Source organism: Anarhichas minor, unplaced genomic scaffold (genome assembly GCF_050575085.1).
Source record: "Anarhichas minor isolate MPS153535 unplaced genomic scaffold, ASM5057508v1 ptg000074l, whole genome shotgun sequence".
Taxonomy (NCBI): domain Eukaryota; kingdom Metazoa; phylum Chordata; class Actinopteri; order Perciformes; family Anarhichadidae; genus Anarhichas; species Anarhichas minor.
In genome coordinates this window covers 6,080,197-6,098,189 of record NW_027466520.1, presented here as the reverse complement: position 1 = coordinate 6,098,189, position 17,993 = coordinate 6,080,197, and the positions used below count along the sequence as shown (strand labels likewise).

Below are 17,993 nucleotides of genomic sequence, written 5' to 3'. Positions count from 1 at the left end.
GTTAACAGTCGGCTAGTTTTCATCCAGATGTTGGCAATTAAAGCGAATGAGTTTGATGACAAAGCGCCATTGATTAAGCACGCATTATGAAGATTTGAATTCTTTAAGTTTCAGTTTGAACTGCCGCAACAATGTTGAATAGCTCGGTTCTAGCACAGAGTCGTGTTACATTCCTGAGCGCCTGGTTTCACTCAAGATTGAAAGCAAATGGCCAGTGGGTTTCCTGACCAAATGGGCAGAGCACTGCAGACTGTCTGAGCTTTAAGAATTTTCCAAATTTATCCAGCGGGGCACAAAATCCTGAAAACATCATTCTCTGCCCGTTAATATCATCACAAAGTTTGAAATGCGACAACAGAAACTAAAAAAAATGCTATATTAGAACCAGAGAATACATAAATACAATACATTTGATGCCCCACTCTGGGTGAAATCTGATACTCACATTAGGGGTTTTAAGGATTTCCTGTTTTCTGTTAAGTATTATGATGCTCTGGAAAAGCCCACGCGACAACTCCTACCGTACAAACTGAGGATACTAAGCCCCACATGTCCGTTGGGACCCAGCGAAGTGTGTGCCTGTGTGTGTGTGTGCGTGAGAGGTTGTGGGAGGGACACTGTATCTAAGTGGTGCCCCTTTTTCCTCTCCTCCCCCTTTATCACACCATAACCCCCCCACTGTCATAACGCTGTGTCCTGATGTTTTTTAGAGAGAAAAAGCGGGAGCTGGGGCATGTGTGTGTGTTTGTGTGTGTGTATGTGCATGCATATCTGTTAAAAGTGTTTTTGTACAAGTTTTGCATCTCTGCTTCTCACGCAGAGCAAGAGGAGCGACAGGCACAAAAAGCGTGGAAAAGTGGCACCCTATAGTTTCATTCATTTTCACTTTGGTGGAAAGGCGTGCCATTCAGACGCTTTTCTATTATCCAGCAGCAGATGCCTCGCTGAGTTGTGAGCTACCTTTGAAGACTATCCTCCTAAAAAACGACAGCCTATTCACTTTGTTGGGGAACTTCTCAAACTCTTTCCACCACTTTCTCACCCTAATGCAGGAACCTAATTCTGCACAACTCAAAGCGTTTCTGCATATGGATGCAAATGAAGCACTATTTGTGTTGATAAGACGACCCATTTCTAATCCTGTCGATAACACGATGCCATATTGTGGATGGATTTCCCAATCTTTCACGACAGAGGGAATGAATTCTAATTACAATGGAGCTGTGAGCTGATGGGGAGAAAGGAAGAAGGGAGGAGAGGAGAAGATAGATGGAGCGAGAGGAAAAGACTTGGACAAGGTGAAACAGTGAGATCACGGTGTGGTTAGGAGTTATTTAAGAGAGTTCTTAAGTTGTGCCAAGGTTATGCTAAAAGAGCTGCAAAAAGTAGGTTATCGAGAAAGAATGCATGTCAATTAAATTTACCCTCAGTCTTTTCACAAAGATTGAGCCTTTATTCTCAATAAGTTCTTAATAGACCAGATATAAAATTCTCAGTGGCAGTTTGGGGGAAACGGAACGAAAAGACAGTTGAACAACAAGAAGCAAAGCCTAATCCAGATAAGTTTTACCAGCTGACTGAACCGTCGCCAACCCAAAAGCCTGGTACAAAGCATACCTAGCGAGCGGTCCTTTGTCTGGTTGGTCGATCGCACCACGGGCAGGCTAGCGCGAATCCGGCTGCCCCGGGTGAAGGCTGTGGGTGAGTCGGCCTCAGACATGGCGTCGAACGACTCCAGGGAGGCCAGTGATAGGTGGTCGACCTGGTCGCCGATGCTGGAATGCGGGCCGTGCTTTGGGCTTCTGGTCTGGAGGGGGAGGCACATGGAAACATGATACAGTAAGGGTTAGACCAGGGACGCACGGTACACAAAATGATACAGTACATGTATTAGTTTTTCATTCATGGAAGGACACAACAAAGCCTTTTCATTTTCCAATTAGTATGAAACATACTCTTTAATATATGATGCATTTGGGGGACACTGTATCTGCCGAGCTGGAATAAAGTGCGCTTGATGTTGAGCTCGACTCCAACACAACAACTAAATAAACCAAACGACTGCATTCACGCAAAAGGCAGAGAAGTGTTAATACTGTATGTCACTGATACACGCTCACACATCTAACACCGCTCATTGCGGTCACACAAGCACGTCACAGCAACTAAAAGTCACCAAGCATGAAGAAGCTTCTAATCATGCTACAGGAGTCTCAGCTTTTAGATTTCATTTGCACCTGCATGAGGCAGCCCAGGGTCTAAAGCTGACAAAAGATAACAAACGGTTCAAAACCTGCATGATGACTAACTGAAAGAGATCAAACTGAAACCTGCAGTGTGGGTACTAAAGAAGAAAGAATTCCTTCTTTTTTTTTTTTTACCACGGATAAAGGATTAAGAATTGTGTGATCAAAGACTTGAAGATCAGTTGGCTTCTCTGTAATTTGATCTACATGACATGGCATCCTAGAGCCACAGCTACAATAAGACAATGTGTGACTACAGAGCCTGTAAGGTGATCTGTGCCACAGGGACGAGGTGCGACTAAAACTGAGGGGTCAGTGAACACTGGGCTCTTTATGAAATGCTCCTCTTCCCTGGCAGAAGTGTGGTGCTGGACAGCTAATGCAGCTGGAGACACTTGAGCACACCTGCATGCTCACGCTGCTGTTCTCTCACACTCATACACGTACGGACAAATTCAGATATTAATCTTTTCATATTAAGTGCAGTTGACATTTGGGGATGCTGTCATGGCCAGAACAAGTGTGCTTGGCAGGCACAGACAGGTCGGACGCTAATAGGCACGGCGGCATAAGGGTTGGGAACATGGTCACGCAGCAGATGTTAGTGAGGATGCATACATGCAACGTAGCCACACACACACACACACACACACACACACACACACACACACACACACGCACACACACGCACACACACACGATGCAGATAAGATATAAAGGCTGACTAACTCTGTGGGGCAACTGGATTTTCATCAAGTACCTCTGAATGTCAAGCTCAGAGTGAAGGGAGGAGAGCATGCCCTGTAAAGACTGATGTGGGAGAAAAAAAGAGGAGAGAAGAATAAAGTAAAAAGCAAATGGCTGGGCCATGCCAGTGGGAGGGCAAGATGGAAAAAGAAATGGTCATCAAACAAAACAGAGGAACCATGGAAACAAATCAATGTCAACAGCAGACCACAGAAAAGTAGAAAGAGGTTCAAAGGAGAAGCTAGTCGTAAATGTGTCTTCAACACAATCTTATAGCAGAGAGATTTTATAAGCTTGTTTGAGCTTAATGAGTGCTGACAGAAATCCTTGAAACCCCACCATTTAATGCTTTCTATTCAATGCATTAATTGGCGTCGTCGATATCATACATCATCCCTGGAGCATTTCCAATCATCACTGTTCTCATCCCCGTGTGATTTTTGCTGAGTTACAGTGTGCAAGCATTTACTGCATGTGATGCAGCGACCTGACGCAGCATGCAAAACTGCTGAGCCATCACTCAACAACTCCTGTAATTCCATTAGAATACGCTTCGCCTTGCAGCAGCCACAGATAAAAAATACATGAATAAAAATGTGCCCGGATGCTGTTAATACATGATGATCGTGACCTCTCACAACAGAGGGGTCACATGCAGTTGACGGGTCACCTAAAACCAGACATTTGTTGGGGAATTGAATATGAACACTGAATGATTTATGAGCGTATTCATTGGTGGTGGGTCCAAACAGCCCTCCCACACTGCTGTTCTATCTTCTCATGTTACTGTGTCACCCTTGGGAAAGCTGAATCGTACTGTCTCCTGGTTCCAGCTGATCCAACAGATAGGAGAGCGGTATCAATCTATTGAAAGTATTCATTGAAGTCTCACAAGATAAACTACTCGACTAAAACGCCTGTGCACCCGAATTCTAGTTAAAGCAAGATGCGCTGTATAAAAACTGTTGCTTTCCATTTCAACCAAATCATAATAATGTGTTTAAATAGACACTGTGTGACAGCTGGAGAAGAATTGCACGGGAGAAAAAGATAGTTAAAGCGGAAGCAGTGGCATAAAAATGCAGTAAACTGCAAATGTGGAAAGACTTAATTAAGTTAAACCACTCCGCACCAGTCCACACCTGACAAATGAGGTGTCCCCTCCAAAGGTTAACAGTTTAGTCCAGATGAACTCCTCTGTCTCTCTCTCCCCTTCTTCCTCTTTCTCATGCATGCACATTGGGATCATCATTCTGACAACGGCTACTTCTGATATTGCCGAAAAGCCACTTCCTGTCCCGGCTTTAGCGTCCAGATGTGAAAAACCGCAGGCCAACTGCTGATTAGCACCGTAAAAAAAACCTGCTTCAACCCGCTCGCACCTACAGTACATTCCACACCAGTGATTTCCCCCGCTTCAGTCAAAACCACACAGCCTGTGATTCTGCTTTTTCAGCAGCGGCTCCCTCTGTAACGCCACATTTGCTCTGACAGCTATGATGAATGTGAAACTGAGACACCGACATTAGCTTGCCTTATTCACGGGAACATGACAAGTTATAGAGTCATGAAAAGTGCCCCTTGAGAAGCAACGCGTCTTGAAAATAGATCTCGGGAAGTGTCGGAGAAATCAGTAAATGTCTACTAGAAGGATGGTGGGTTGTCTGTGAGGTGCTGTAGGACGTCACCTTTGTCAAATACTCATCACGATTGGAGTATGTTCGAGCAGGTCTAGGAAAAACTCGATGCCTCATCTAAATGCACTGCTTGCAGCAGCTTCATATCAAATGGATGTCAAGTGTAATGTAATGTTGACAGGCCGTGGATTAAGAAAACAACCATGCTTGTAGAAAAAAAAACAGATCAGAGAAAGTAAGCGGTTCAAATGCGCGCGTGTTGTGTGTGTGTTTCAAACAGAGGGATACAAAGAGAGACTGAGCGCGTGCATGAGTGAGTCAGGCCATTGTTCCAGAAAATCTGACCCGAACCCAGTACATCCTGAAAACATTCATGCTACAGTGGTCTGACAAACAGTGTGCTGTCACTATGAAGAAAGCTCAGGTCTGTGTTTGCATGTCTGCACTCCCAAAATAAATGTAACATTCAAATCCTTTAGGTCCGGTGGCATTACATGCGTTATACAATACTTTGTACTCTCTTACGACGCCAACATTTCACTTCAGCGTATCTGCACCGGAGCATGCATATGCAGTAATGAGTGCTTTTCATTTGTGCCCGTCTTGAAGCTTACAGAGCAATTTGAAACTGAAGGGACAATATTGCACAGTTTCACCGAGCAGAAAAGATTATGTTATATCATGCGGCCCCTGTCTTAGCTCCTGACAAACAGCTTGACACGCGCAGCCGAGACGGGGCGATTAAAGTAAATCACGATTGTTAAGAATAATGGCAGCTCCCACCAGGAGCCTGCTGTGTCACTCGTGGAGAAAGCTGCCAGAGCATCGTGCGCCACACCTGCTGCCAGCCTACACAAAGCCCACTGATTGGCGCCTACTTTCTTACATAATCAACAAAATTGGGGTTATAATAGCGTACTCATAACATAGCATGGCTTTCACCTTAAAAAAAAGATTCTCCTGACATCTGTAGGATTTTGGAAATCTGTGACAAACAATAAACTGCAAGTTTCACAAGTGGCACAAGAAGCCAAATATCTCTTATGTACACAGAGTGAGCAAACGCATATAGGCAACCGGAGAAACAACTTTCGTTGACTCATTCTATATCGTCTTTCCAGGCGTGAAAGAATGTAAACATGAGAGTGGAAGCTTGTGTGGCTTTAAACACAAACTACGGTGTTGTGAGCACAGCTTTCCACTTAAGATGCTAATTTGGCCCTCGCTCTGGGAAGCGGAAATAGAGCTAACTGTAATTACCTGGCCTGATCTGTATGGCAAACACATAAACAGAAGACGGCAGACATTTAACCCCTTACTTAACTTATCTCATTCAGACATGCTGTTCCACGGAGAGCATTGGCTCACTGTGGTAAGCGTCAGATTTGTGCGAGATGCTTTTAGAATCTGTATCCTCTCCTCCCTTTTAGCATTGCCAAGTGTGTCACAGTTTTTCCACAGAAATAAAAGTTAGAAAATCCGGCACAAACCTACAAGAGTTCATTAAAAACCACCGTGCGTCTAAAACTCAGTGCCACTGCAGTGCTGCTCAACTTTGAATCATAAAGCCGCTGTCAATCAACCAGTCAGCACTCAGTCCATATGCTGTCTGTGGACAGACCATCATCCTTTGTCTCCCCTAGCCTTAACGACATTATACCGAAATCCCCTAGTCATCCATTCCCATTCATTGCTACTACATCCCTCTCTCCCTCCCTCCTCTGATGCATTCCTCCTCTAATCCCTTCATCCAAATCCCCAGATGACCTTTCAGAAATGGGCCCGCTTGTTAATTAGTGTGTTTTAAAAGGAGATGATTTTATAGTATCCACAGTCAAAGCTGACAGTGAAGGTGGAGCCAGACGTTGTGGCAGTTCAAGACCCACCATCTACAAGTTTATAATCAAAAGACCATGTCAGAAATACTCGGGCAGAACAATAACCATAACTGTTACCATCTTATTAATAAAATATTACATTGGCAAGTGAAATGTAATCAAGCAGATCTGTCATTCAAACGGCAAATGAAAACAGACACGATACTGTGTCTGTTGACCCAGAGCAGAGAGGAGGCAAGATGACTATCTCTTCCTCCACTGACATTTCCAACAACTGAGCCACACCGTCCAATTGATTTCACCCACTCACGCATACACGACTTAGTCACGGTTATCACCAGCAGACATCACCCACTCCTCTGAATGACAGAGGTTACGAAAGTCGACTTTGCGTGACCATCAGATATATCAGCCGGTGGGAGTTTGTGGAGTAGAAAACTCCGTCTTGAGTTGCCACCGCAGGTTTAAAAGTCCTTTCAATATAAATGCATGAGTCCCCCTCAGTCCAACTCAAAAGTATTTTAACCAAAGACGTCACGTTCTAAATGATCTTAAAAGCATAAATGTAGTATTTACCATATTAGAGCAGCGGCGATATCCTTCCAGCAGTGACTGGAAACAGGATCATTTCCTCCACTGTTATTTCAGCCCTTGTAGCGCTTGCTCTGTACAACTGCCCCGTCCTGCTCCCTTCCCTTTCTGCTGTAACTCACAGCGGATGCCCCCCCCCCCCCCCCCCCCCCCCCCGCCCGATCTAACGCACACACCGCCCCACATCCCGAACTATCCAACAGCACAATACAAACACACCCAATCCACACATGGCGGGCAGCAGGGAGAAGTCATTGTTTGAATGTCTGCGTTATGCGTTGGAGCACGACTGTGCAAGTTTTTGAGAGACAGAGAGTTTGGAAATGAGGGACGTCTGCGCGAATCACAACGTTCAAATATGTCTTACTTGCAGGCTATTTCCAGCAGCCTATAAGAGGAAAACCGGAGGCCCTCGTCCTATAGAACACACGCACACACACACTCTGACACATGCTCACACATCTGAATAGCAATGCTGCATACCAATGATAAACATATTACAATAATGAAAGCAATTTGTGTTGCTAGAATTCACTTTTTCATTGCTGTGTGGGAGCCACGCATTCAAGTCAAGGCCTTACAAAAAAAGACAGGTTCAGACTTAGACCTAGACAGATTATTTACTTGTCTTGCATGCAATGATCTGCATCCACCAATGAGAGTGCACTGTCTCTCTTACCAAATAAATACATGCAAACTATTTGCCAACGGGGCTGCACAACCATGATCTGTCAAGACTTGTTCCCTTCATCAAGAGCAAAACACATTTAACCTCTGAACAGTTAAGATTATCCCAGAATAGCTTCACACGCACACGTAGGATCCCTGCATAATGAAACACAAAGAGCTGCCATCCATAGATACACAGTGGACAAAGCCATGCTCATATTTCTGATGGCCCATTTACGTGACACGTCCTCACATGAACCTGGTCCGTCTCCAGAGAGCGTCTCTCCTGAAAGAAATCACCTTCCAGGTCTAATTTGAGCCTCTCTGGGAGTATATCCGAGAATGTGTGGATGTGTGTGTGTGTGTGTGTGTGGCTCCGAGCCTGTGGTCACCAAAACAAAGAGGGCTTTCTTCTCTCTTGAGAAACCGGAGTCCTGCATCCTCTACATCATGTCGCACACACAGAAACGCACCTATAATCTAATGTTATCAAAGGGGCTTAATTCTAGTACTGCCGAAGCTAAACTGCATTTTTGCACCTTTACTTGATAATGTATTGGGAGTCTTGGCTGGTTTTAAAATCACAATATTTTGTCAAGTGTCAAGTATCCTTTTTCGTCCCATAAAACCAGCCCTGATAATGGCTTTGCTATTCATGCCTAATTACCAAGTCACCGAAGACCACATACGCTCCTCCACTGAGCCTATTTATTATACCCGCTCTCCCAGAGGAGAGATTCTGTGTGTAGAAAAAGACTCGGATAATCAGTAGTAAACTGAAGTTTTAATTTAGCTTGATAGAACTGCATCCAATGCGTCTGCATTTCCTGAAAAAAAGTGATCAGCTACAGTTTATTTTACACTTGAAAGTTAAATAACAAATATGTGATGTGCTTATCTGTCGTGCTTATTATTTTTTTTATTACTATCCATTGTTTTTTCCTCTCGTTGACTCGTAGTAACGTGACCTGTTTCTGACCTCTGGCAGACACCATGAGAAACATTGCTCACACGCAATTCTGAGCTCTCAACTCTGGATGACTCAGATAAGTTATGAAACTCTAACTCAACTGTCAATAAACAACAGAACGCACTGCTGCTTGTAGTGTCGAATTACCACCAAGTGTTCTCTGCACTGAGCTGACCTGACTTGTTTTTTTAGCTTCAATGTTAACACCATCTGCAAAGAGTGAAGCAGTAAATTATAACAAAAGGTGAATACCTGTATACGTAAAACATGAGCCATAGTTGAGGAAGATTATGGTGTGAGCCCGAGGAGAAGGTGTTATGATTAACTGCAGCACATGCTCCACTTCTGTCAAATAATCTAATTTATTACCGATTCCATTAGCTGCTGATGCCTGAAATATATACTTTCCCACTGTATACTTACTCGTATTCCAGGTGTTCCCAGTCGTCTATGTCATCTTGTTTGGTTAAAGAAAAACCTCTCTTCTCGTTCTATCTGTTGAAAATGAGTTTTAAACATTTGGAAAAGCAAGTCGGACTTTGAGCCAAGTTGCTGCCATGCTTTTCTCTCTGCCCCACACAACCGCACTCCACTGAGAAGGACCAACTGGAAATAAAGCACAGGAGATCAAAATAAGGTTTGAGCCAGATGCTTGGAGCCGATCCTCTCAGTGGGGAACTCATCCCGATGTGCCTCTGTGTCGGATTTGCCTTTTGAAGTTGGGCTCATACCTTTGGCCCAAGGTGGAGCCCAGATGTCAGGCTGCATGCAACCATAGCAAAGGTTCAGACAGAGAAAACAAGGAAAAACACCCCTCATGCTTGCCCCCCCCCCCCCCCCCCCCCATTTGGTGCTGGGGGTCATAAAACTTGGAATATCTTTGTCAATATATGAAAGATATGAACAGGCAATCCATCGAAATGAAAAGATATTCTGAAGACAGAACATCAGCAACACAAATACATAGATCTAAAGCATTAACTCAACAGCATGTGCGTTCCATCATCCTTACTGGTAACAACACATTTTGTCCATTAGCTTACCAGCAAAGTAAATTAGTTCCTCAATCTAGTCTAATGACTGGCACCGTCTTGCTGAACCAACAAAGGCTGCCAACATGCCTGTAGCTTCGGGCCTCCTTCAAGTACCAAACAAACATAAGAGACCAACCAAACAGGTATCTACTGGGAACGATGTGACATTTAGGGTGGAGAGCTTGCAGGCTATTCAGTAACTGACAATGAAACGTATCTAATGTTGTTGTGCATGCTGTGCATCATTTCAGGCCAGTATATTACAAAATTGAAATGTGTTTTTTCTGCCACTATACTATGCTGGTGTAATGCTGCACAGCTGTGCATTAGTGACAACCAAGGTGATAAAACAAGTCGAGGAATGTTCCTCAGGCTACAACTACTGTATTAACGAAGGACCTTAATTGCACCCAAAGGAATGTAAGGGTGTAAGGTTAAAGAGGTCCCAGACATTTCACCTCCATTCTCTGCAAATCTGTAAACATTTTAGGATCCTCCATCACCAGCCTCTTAAACCTGAGGAGCAACAATATATCTGAAGACAACTCTGACTTCTGTTGTTCAGAAAGGCTGCAGAACAGTACATTGAAAAGAGCTCAGACCTGATTAGCTGGTCTGATTAACACACTGGCGTTGCGTTTGTGTGTAAAATTCTGTCTGGCTTGACTCATTATCAGCAGTGATCAGAGGCAGGTCCATCAGGGCCTTCTGTCACAGCGGCTTAACTCCCCCCCCCCCTTACCTCCCCCACGACACTCAGGATTAGACACAGCCTTGGCGCCGCTCCACGGACCACTTGTCCTCTCGGTTGGGGTGCTGCACCCCCAAAAAACCCAACCCCCCGCCACATAACCCCTATTAACTGGCAGGTCAACGCATGCCCGTCATTAACCTTGTGGTTCTTGTTTGTGTTACTCGCGGTAGCGCTCAACGTGTCACTTCATGCAGAGGTGGCAGATGCTATTAAAAACAGTCCAGCTCCTGCTCCTGATGGTCAGTGGAGGAGGCCTGATGATGATTAAAAGCAGATGTTTTTCTGCAGACCTGCTGCACAGTGTCTGGTTGTGTGATTTCGGACACAAGGTGCAATAAAGGCTACGACAAAGAGGTCTTTTGTGAAAATATCCCATGGGTACAAATGTTCCAGTGTGCAATAATCTGCACGTGTGCTTACCAGATCGTCTCTGACAACTCTTGTGATACTGCATGAATACTGTGCCAAGAGTGGAAGACAATGAATGATTATTTCCCTTTGTGCAGTTCAGTTAAAAACACTCCTCCCAAAAACTCCCTCTCTATTCTTTGAGCAGATCTCTTGCAGGGAGGTAATGCATGCTCGGAGCCAGCGTTATCTAGCCGACCTTGGTTCTGAGGAGCAAGAGTGTAGCAGGGCCAGGAGCCCACAGAGAGAAGTACGTGGGGGTCTGGCCAAATGTTGCAATGCCTCAGAAAGACTCGGAGGGAGATTTTACAGTACATTAACTGTGTACAATGACAAATGAGCAGTATTTATGTGGCGTTTTTTCCAACATGAATTGGTGGGAAGGTGCAGATCTTGTGCACCCTGCCACCTTACTGGGGTTGTTACTAAATGCAGCATGTTTCATATTTCACTGATCTGCTTTTGACTTGCTGCCCAACTACTAGTAGGGATCTCCTCTGGTGTGAACTCTTCCCAAGGCTTCTTCCAATTTTTTGTTCCCATTAAAGGTTTCTTCTCTTTTTTTTCCAGCGTAAACAATATTATTATTATCATCATCATCTTGTAACCATTTCCCCTCTACCTTTTAAATTGTGTGATGTGAAAAAGCTATAGGGCTAACATAGCCTTTTAACATCGAAGATGCTTTGATTTTGATGGACAAAGAAGTTGCCAAGTTAACGATACAGCACTGCCATGCTACGTTGCCAACACAAATGATGCATTACAAGACAATTACCTACGATAGATCATGTGTGAATGAAGAGGAAAACATTACCTCTAAAACGCCTACTTCCAAAAATGCTATATTTCAAAAAATATTTATTTTGTAATTGAATAAAACACATATGTATTTATTCAATGCATGATGTGCTTTCAATTTCGAGGGTTGTGCAGCATCTTGGCTTTTAATGCACACAAACAGCAGCGTCTTCAACACGTGCGCCATCATTTCAATAACAAACAACCGAAAACTGGTAAAAGAAAGTTATTAAACAGATAAAGACCACATTACAAGTACAAGAAAACGCCTCTGGCTAAAGTACAGAACACAAAGTGATACTGTTGGGCAATTTATCAAAAATGGCTCACAAGAGACTGTATTGTGATAAATTGAATAATTGTCTCACCCTAAGACAGAAATAAAATGATCTTTAGTTGTAAATTCATTTTTGAAAATCAAAAACAAATTTACTGGCACCAGACGTAAAGTGTTGTCCGAATCTGATTCTCGTAATGTTCAGAAAATAGAAATACCTGACATCGCCTTTCTTCAACACAGCCCACCTACACACTGAATCAAATACTGTAACTACACCGTAAGCAAAAATTGCACTGGAAAACAGTCGATCTATTATGACTGACGCTGCTACTGTATATGTGCTCTCATCAGCCAATGGATTATCACAGCTTGGGGGGTGACAGACCTGTCCGTCTGTCCGTCTGTCCGGTGCCCACAGCTGCAGACAGCTGTACATGACCGCTCCACTCTGTATAGAAACCAGGGGCCTCGCAAGTCACAGCTCATCACACGCATACACTGACACACAGGCGGAAGAAGGGAATTTGTGTGTGTGTGTGTGTGTGTGTCTGTGATCGGTCAAGCAGTTCAGTTCGTGTTCGTCAAAGCCCCTGAGCACAGAGAGAGAGAGAGGGGCGACAGGATGGGTGGCGGTCAGGCCAGTGGGATATTATCTCCTCTCCCTTGGGTGGGATCCAGGTCTTTGCAGGCCTGATGAGTAGAGGAGGAAATTAAACCACTCGCTTTTGTAGCGGGTTTAAGGATCACAGAAGGATGCGAGGGAAGAATTGAGGGGGCACCTTTATATACGGCTGAGTCAGTCAGTGTGTATATAGTCACGCCGGGTGGAGCGGGGTCATCCACGTTTCAAACTGAAGCGATATCATCTTCCCAACCTCCGCTTGACCTTGATAAATCCCCGCCTTTGCAACTCAAACCTCCGGAGACAATTCTTTCTCACCCCTGAAACATGCATTGTTGCCACTGATGTCGTCTTTCCTGTATGGTCGGCACTTTTACGCCTGCGTGAGAACCTTCGTCCTGAGCTATCTATCAGCCACTTCACTTGTTTTCTTTCTGTTTTTCTCAAAGCAGAATAACTAATTACACCTCCCCGGGACACTAAATGAGAAAACGCTTCAATAAAACGTGTCATTTTTGTTTTGTTTGATTACATTTTCTGTTTATATCAGCAGTGAATGATTGCATTTATATTGACATCCTGAATGAGATTATGCCAAATACGGTCTTCAATCATCTTTTTTTCATTTATCGCTGCTAAGTTCATTTGCCAGACATTCATGTTCAAACCAGTCTGCTTTCTGACAGCATCTTATATTTTCTTCCCTGACATCATCACTCAAATCTCACTCCCAACATCTGAATGACATATGAGGAGTTTCATCCCAAAATCAATTAAAAAGTGTCATGTCTTTCAAAGTCAGCATATCAGCACCAACAGATCATTTATTTCAGTGATTCAGCAGCTAAATGAGGAACTTAAAACGTTTTTTTAAATAACCCAAATTTTATTTTTTACAGTAGCTTAACCAATATGAAAGCACTGTCGGATGAGTTAACCCCTTGCTAATAAGGACAGTATATGTTCCAAACAAAATTACCTATGACCCAGGAATAACCCCAAACATAATTTTCTATACAAGCTCATACATAAGCAAAAGAAAATAGTCCTCCTCTTGCTGCTTCTTATTGCATGTGCTGAACAAATCCACCGACCCTGGACACATCAAAGGTAATATATTGGAATCCAATTATCAGAAGAAAAAAGCAAAGCTCCAAACTCCATTACAATCTGTCAATAAAATAATACATTCAATCCATGCCAAGAATAAGACTGTGAAAATCCAATAAGAGCCATTAAGTTATATTGAAGTGAAACCATGGCAGTATCCACCACCGCTTCCATTTAGATGATAAAAGCAATTATGGATCTTTTTTTAAACTCAATTGACACCAACACACATTTAAAGAAATATGAAATTACTAAATCTCAGACATTTGGTAATAAAAACAATCATTGCAAAACATGTATTCGTAATATCAGTGACTAACCACGTAAAGAAATCCTGCTTATATTGTCCCCAGAATTAATATCTTGCACGATATGGCACGTTGTTAACCCTTAACTCCCCGTTCACAGTCGATCATTTGCTTTGCAATTATTGCTTTACGTTGGTGCCATCTCGTTAAGATTATGGGGAGCTGCAGCAGATATAGGTGATTGTACTTTAAGGGTGAAATACTGCCGACCACCTCGCGGCGTCCATCTAACTAAACATCGGTGAAGCGGAGGGATCTCTGCGGTTAAAGACTTTTTCGTCCGTTTTTTTTCTTTCCCAGTAAAACTCGTGCGCCAAGTTTTGCATTTGCTTCTTGGAAGTTTGCAGCACCTGACGCGCTGTTGTGCACTCTGCTGCAGCACGAACACTCCCAGGCGTCCCACACTTTGCTTAAAAGCGCAATAATCCGTGCATTAGCGTCGTAGTACTCACAATGGCACGCAATGGCACGCGATGTCTGGACTGCCTAAAAGAACGGCAAAGTTTCCGATCGTCGGCTCTCCTACCTTTATCGCCTCTGCCCGTGCTGAAGGAGTCGGTGTGGCAAGTTTATTCCGTCTGTATGGAAACTTTATTTCTATTCCTCTGCGGAGCCATGCCTCAAGACGCTCTTCAGATCCGTCGCCTGTTCTGCAGCGCAGCGTCCCCGCACTCACACATAAGGCTGCACAGCTCTCTCGCAGCCAGCCAGCTCGCTCCAGCAGGCACCTTCACGTAAACTGAGCCCCTCCAGCGGTGACATCATGAGTCACTATGGCAACTCTGACTCCACCCCAGTTCGTAACTGAATTTACCTGTCAGACTACCTCAGTCTCACAACAAACTCTTTTCCCCCATTTCCCTGCACGCTCACGATAACAACTGCATATGCACACAGATTTTCCATAAATGCGTGATGACTTGATGGTAAAATAATGCATTTACATAGTAGTAACCCCAAATCTCTCCCCCTCTCTCTCTCATACATAAAAACACACACACACAAAAGCAACACAGTTGAGTTGATAGGTTTGGAGTAACATAACACAGCACCCCTGCTGACTGATATTACCGATGCAAATTCAAAGAGTTCACGATCAGTTCCTCATGAAAAGGGTTCACTTTGCATGTGTGCAGGTCTGCGTGGGCTGGTCTGAGAGAGCAGCACACCAGAATTCCTCTTGCACAATGCCTCGTACCACTGCCTGGAGCTCCCCCCTGTTGCTCGGTGCCAATCTCATCCATTACCTCAATTGTTTTGGCTACAAAGCCAGCTTGCCCCTCCCCTTTGTCTCCTCTGACCCAGAGCAAACAAACAGACAATGGCCAGGTGAGCCAAATGTCCGAGTCGTGACTCCCTCTGTGTCGCCCTCCCCCATCAACTTTACTTGACTTCAAAACGCATGGCAAGACCGTATAATGAGTAAATGCTCCGAAACAATATTAAGACGCCATACTGTCATCTAGAATAAACGACAAAACAGTCTGAAGCTATAGGCAAGTCCAACTATGGCAAAACAGGCTTTAGAACGTATGGACAATTCAAACTCTTCACGTAATGTCTACTCCTTCACCACATTACTGTTTCGCAGCAGCTGTGGGAGGGAAACGTGACAGGCAGATTTATAGGATAGACTTCACATTTAACCTGCGGCAAAAACCGAGAGGAGGAAATAGTTTTGCTGCAATGTTTCCTCAGTCTGCAGAGGAAAATAACAATGCCTCAATGTGACCATATAAGTGCACTTAGAAGTTCACATGTGAGTATGTCAGTACATAAACGGCACTATTTATCTTGTTGTGCTGTCATCCATCTTCTATCTTTGTTGGCATGCCAAAAAATGAGTTCCCCAATTTCGGAGAAAATTTGTGTGATGCTTTCTGCCAAGAGTTTGATGAGAAAATGAATACCACTGTCATATGTGAATAGTAAATATGTAGCTGGAGCCAGCAGCAGGTAGGCTTTGTCCATTAGGGTAACACAATCCATGTACCAGCTCCTCAAAAGCTCACGAATCAATTAACATGTTGTACATTGCTTGTCTAATCTGGATACAAACTGCTTTGTATAAACAACGATGTGCCATTGTACAGGGGGATATACAGTATATGGCTGATTCCAGTCTTTGTTTGAAGCTAAGCTAACCAGCTGCAGTTTGCAGGCCGTAAAACAAAAACAATGCGCTGAAAGATGCTAAAACGCTCCCTAGAGCTTAGGGGTATAGCTCTGAGGGTTTGTCACCTTTCGCACTACACTTTATCATTTGATTAATTTTTGACGTTATGATTGGTGCAGCTTTAAAACAAAAAAAAACTGTAATCCCTTATATGGAATAAACAAAACAGAATTATAATTCAGATCATCCTCACAATTTAAGCCAAGACAAACAACAACATTGCACACCCGAGCCTCTCTCAACCCACTGACCTGCTCTCGCAGCCTTTCCTGGTGGCCCATGATCGCTGAGGCGTGATGGGGGTATTTCTGCTTCAGATGCTCCAGGAAGGCCTCCCTCTTCTTGTCCATGTCTGGCGGCTGCATAGCCAGGATCTCTCGAGAGCCGCGGGCTCCCCCTAATGTGTGCCTACGAGGGATAGTGCGGCTGCCTTTGGCGTCCCCTTTGGAAGGGGCCGTCCCATTTGGGGAGGCCTGTCTGCGGCTCACGTGCTGGGCGTCCTCTGGGGAGGTTACCTTCAGGTTGCTTTTGGTTTGTTCTGAGGGGACAGAGGGGACAGAGAGGCAAGGGGTCAAAACAAATGTGCTGTGCTGATGTTTTGACAGCAAGTACGTGCGTGTAAGTTGTTAGTCCATAGGTCATGAACAGGGCATGTCAGGGCAAATTCAACCATCTGAGGCCTAAAATGTTGTCAACATGTAAATAATTCAGACTGTAAGCTCTGCTCTTTTACTATATCACACTCCATTCGAGAAAGTAAAGAAAGGAGAAAACTGACATATGCACAATCATGTTAATATTCTCTCCAGAAGCAATACCGAAATAAACATATGCCGTTGACCCAGTTCATTATATATTCATTCATATGTTTTCATCTGCAATAAATCCACAATTTCATCTGACAGACAGAATATTGGTGATGAAGCAGATGTTCAGGCGTCCTTCCTTAATAAAGAAGCCAAGGATATCCGTTAATGTAAGAAAGCAAGTTGTTCCCTTTTATCGCACACACAAACACTTTCTTGAACAAAAGAGGCGTTGTAGATGTATATTGGATTATTGGAACTCTTTAGGCACAAAAACATCTTTGCACTCTATTATTTTGTCCTAAATCAATCAGTGCCCGAGGGAAGAAATAGATAATTCATCAATCTGGGGTCTTTCCTGTGAGATTCTGCAAGAGGAGAAGAGAAGAGAAGAGAAGAGAAGAGAGAGATAACATGAATGGAAGCAAAGAAAGAGAGATCTCCTGCCTTGTTTTCTAGACAGACAGGTGAGAGCTATGATGTGTATCTTTCCGAAAGTAATGACGGAAAATAAAATGATTGAGTTCAGCTCCTCAACAGTTGAAGATGGATATCTCAAGTGATTTTCCACTATTGTGGGTTGTTTATTATGGCTTTTCTTTTCTTTTTTGAAAGCTTGAAAACATGCTACGGACCACAGATTTCTTGTTTACTTCTCAAAGACATGTTGGGACAGAGCGGGAGGTAATGTATCCTTTTTGTCTTTCAGCCTACAGTTTTCACCTGCAGATCTTATGTAGAATTTTTATTTTTTTTCCCATTAACACAAAACCAAGCGTAATTTTTGAGAAATACTCAAAGGGGTGGTGCGTCACAATTAAGCTCCGTCACCAACACCATCAGCCCAAACCCCCCACACCGCTCAGGTTCAGAGCCGCAGTAGTCTCATGTACTTCCAAGCCTATTTTTAACTCCCAAACAGTTTCCCCACTGCTAACCAAATTACACTCAGCAGACAGAATAGACTCAAACCTCCAAAGGATCAGAATCAATTTG

At 43.7% G+C, this 17,993-nt stretch overlaps 1 protein-coding gene across 1 annotated transcript in view; it reads right to left on the bottom strand.

Annotated features, from left to right (window-relative positions):
- kiaa1217 (KIAA1217 ortholog) overlaps positions 1–16,571 on the bottom strand; it is a 40,129-nt gene extending 23,558 nt beyond the window's left edge. Inside the window, exons 1-3 of the mRNA XM_076080757.1 lie at positions 16,443–16,571; positions 2,976–3,056; positions 1,618–1,807 (exon numbers count right to left, since the gene is read on the bottom strand). Of these exons, the coding sequence (XP_075936872.1) occupies positions 1,618–1,807; positions 2,976–3,056; positions 16,443–16,556 (385 nt within the window). The 5' untranslated portion in view covers positions 16,557–16,571. The remainder of the gene's footprint in view (positions 1–1,617; positions 1,808–2,975; positions 3,057–16,442) is intronic.
- Positions 16,572–17,993: the final 1,422 nt, after the last annotated feature.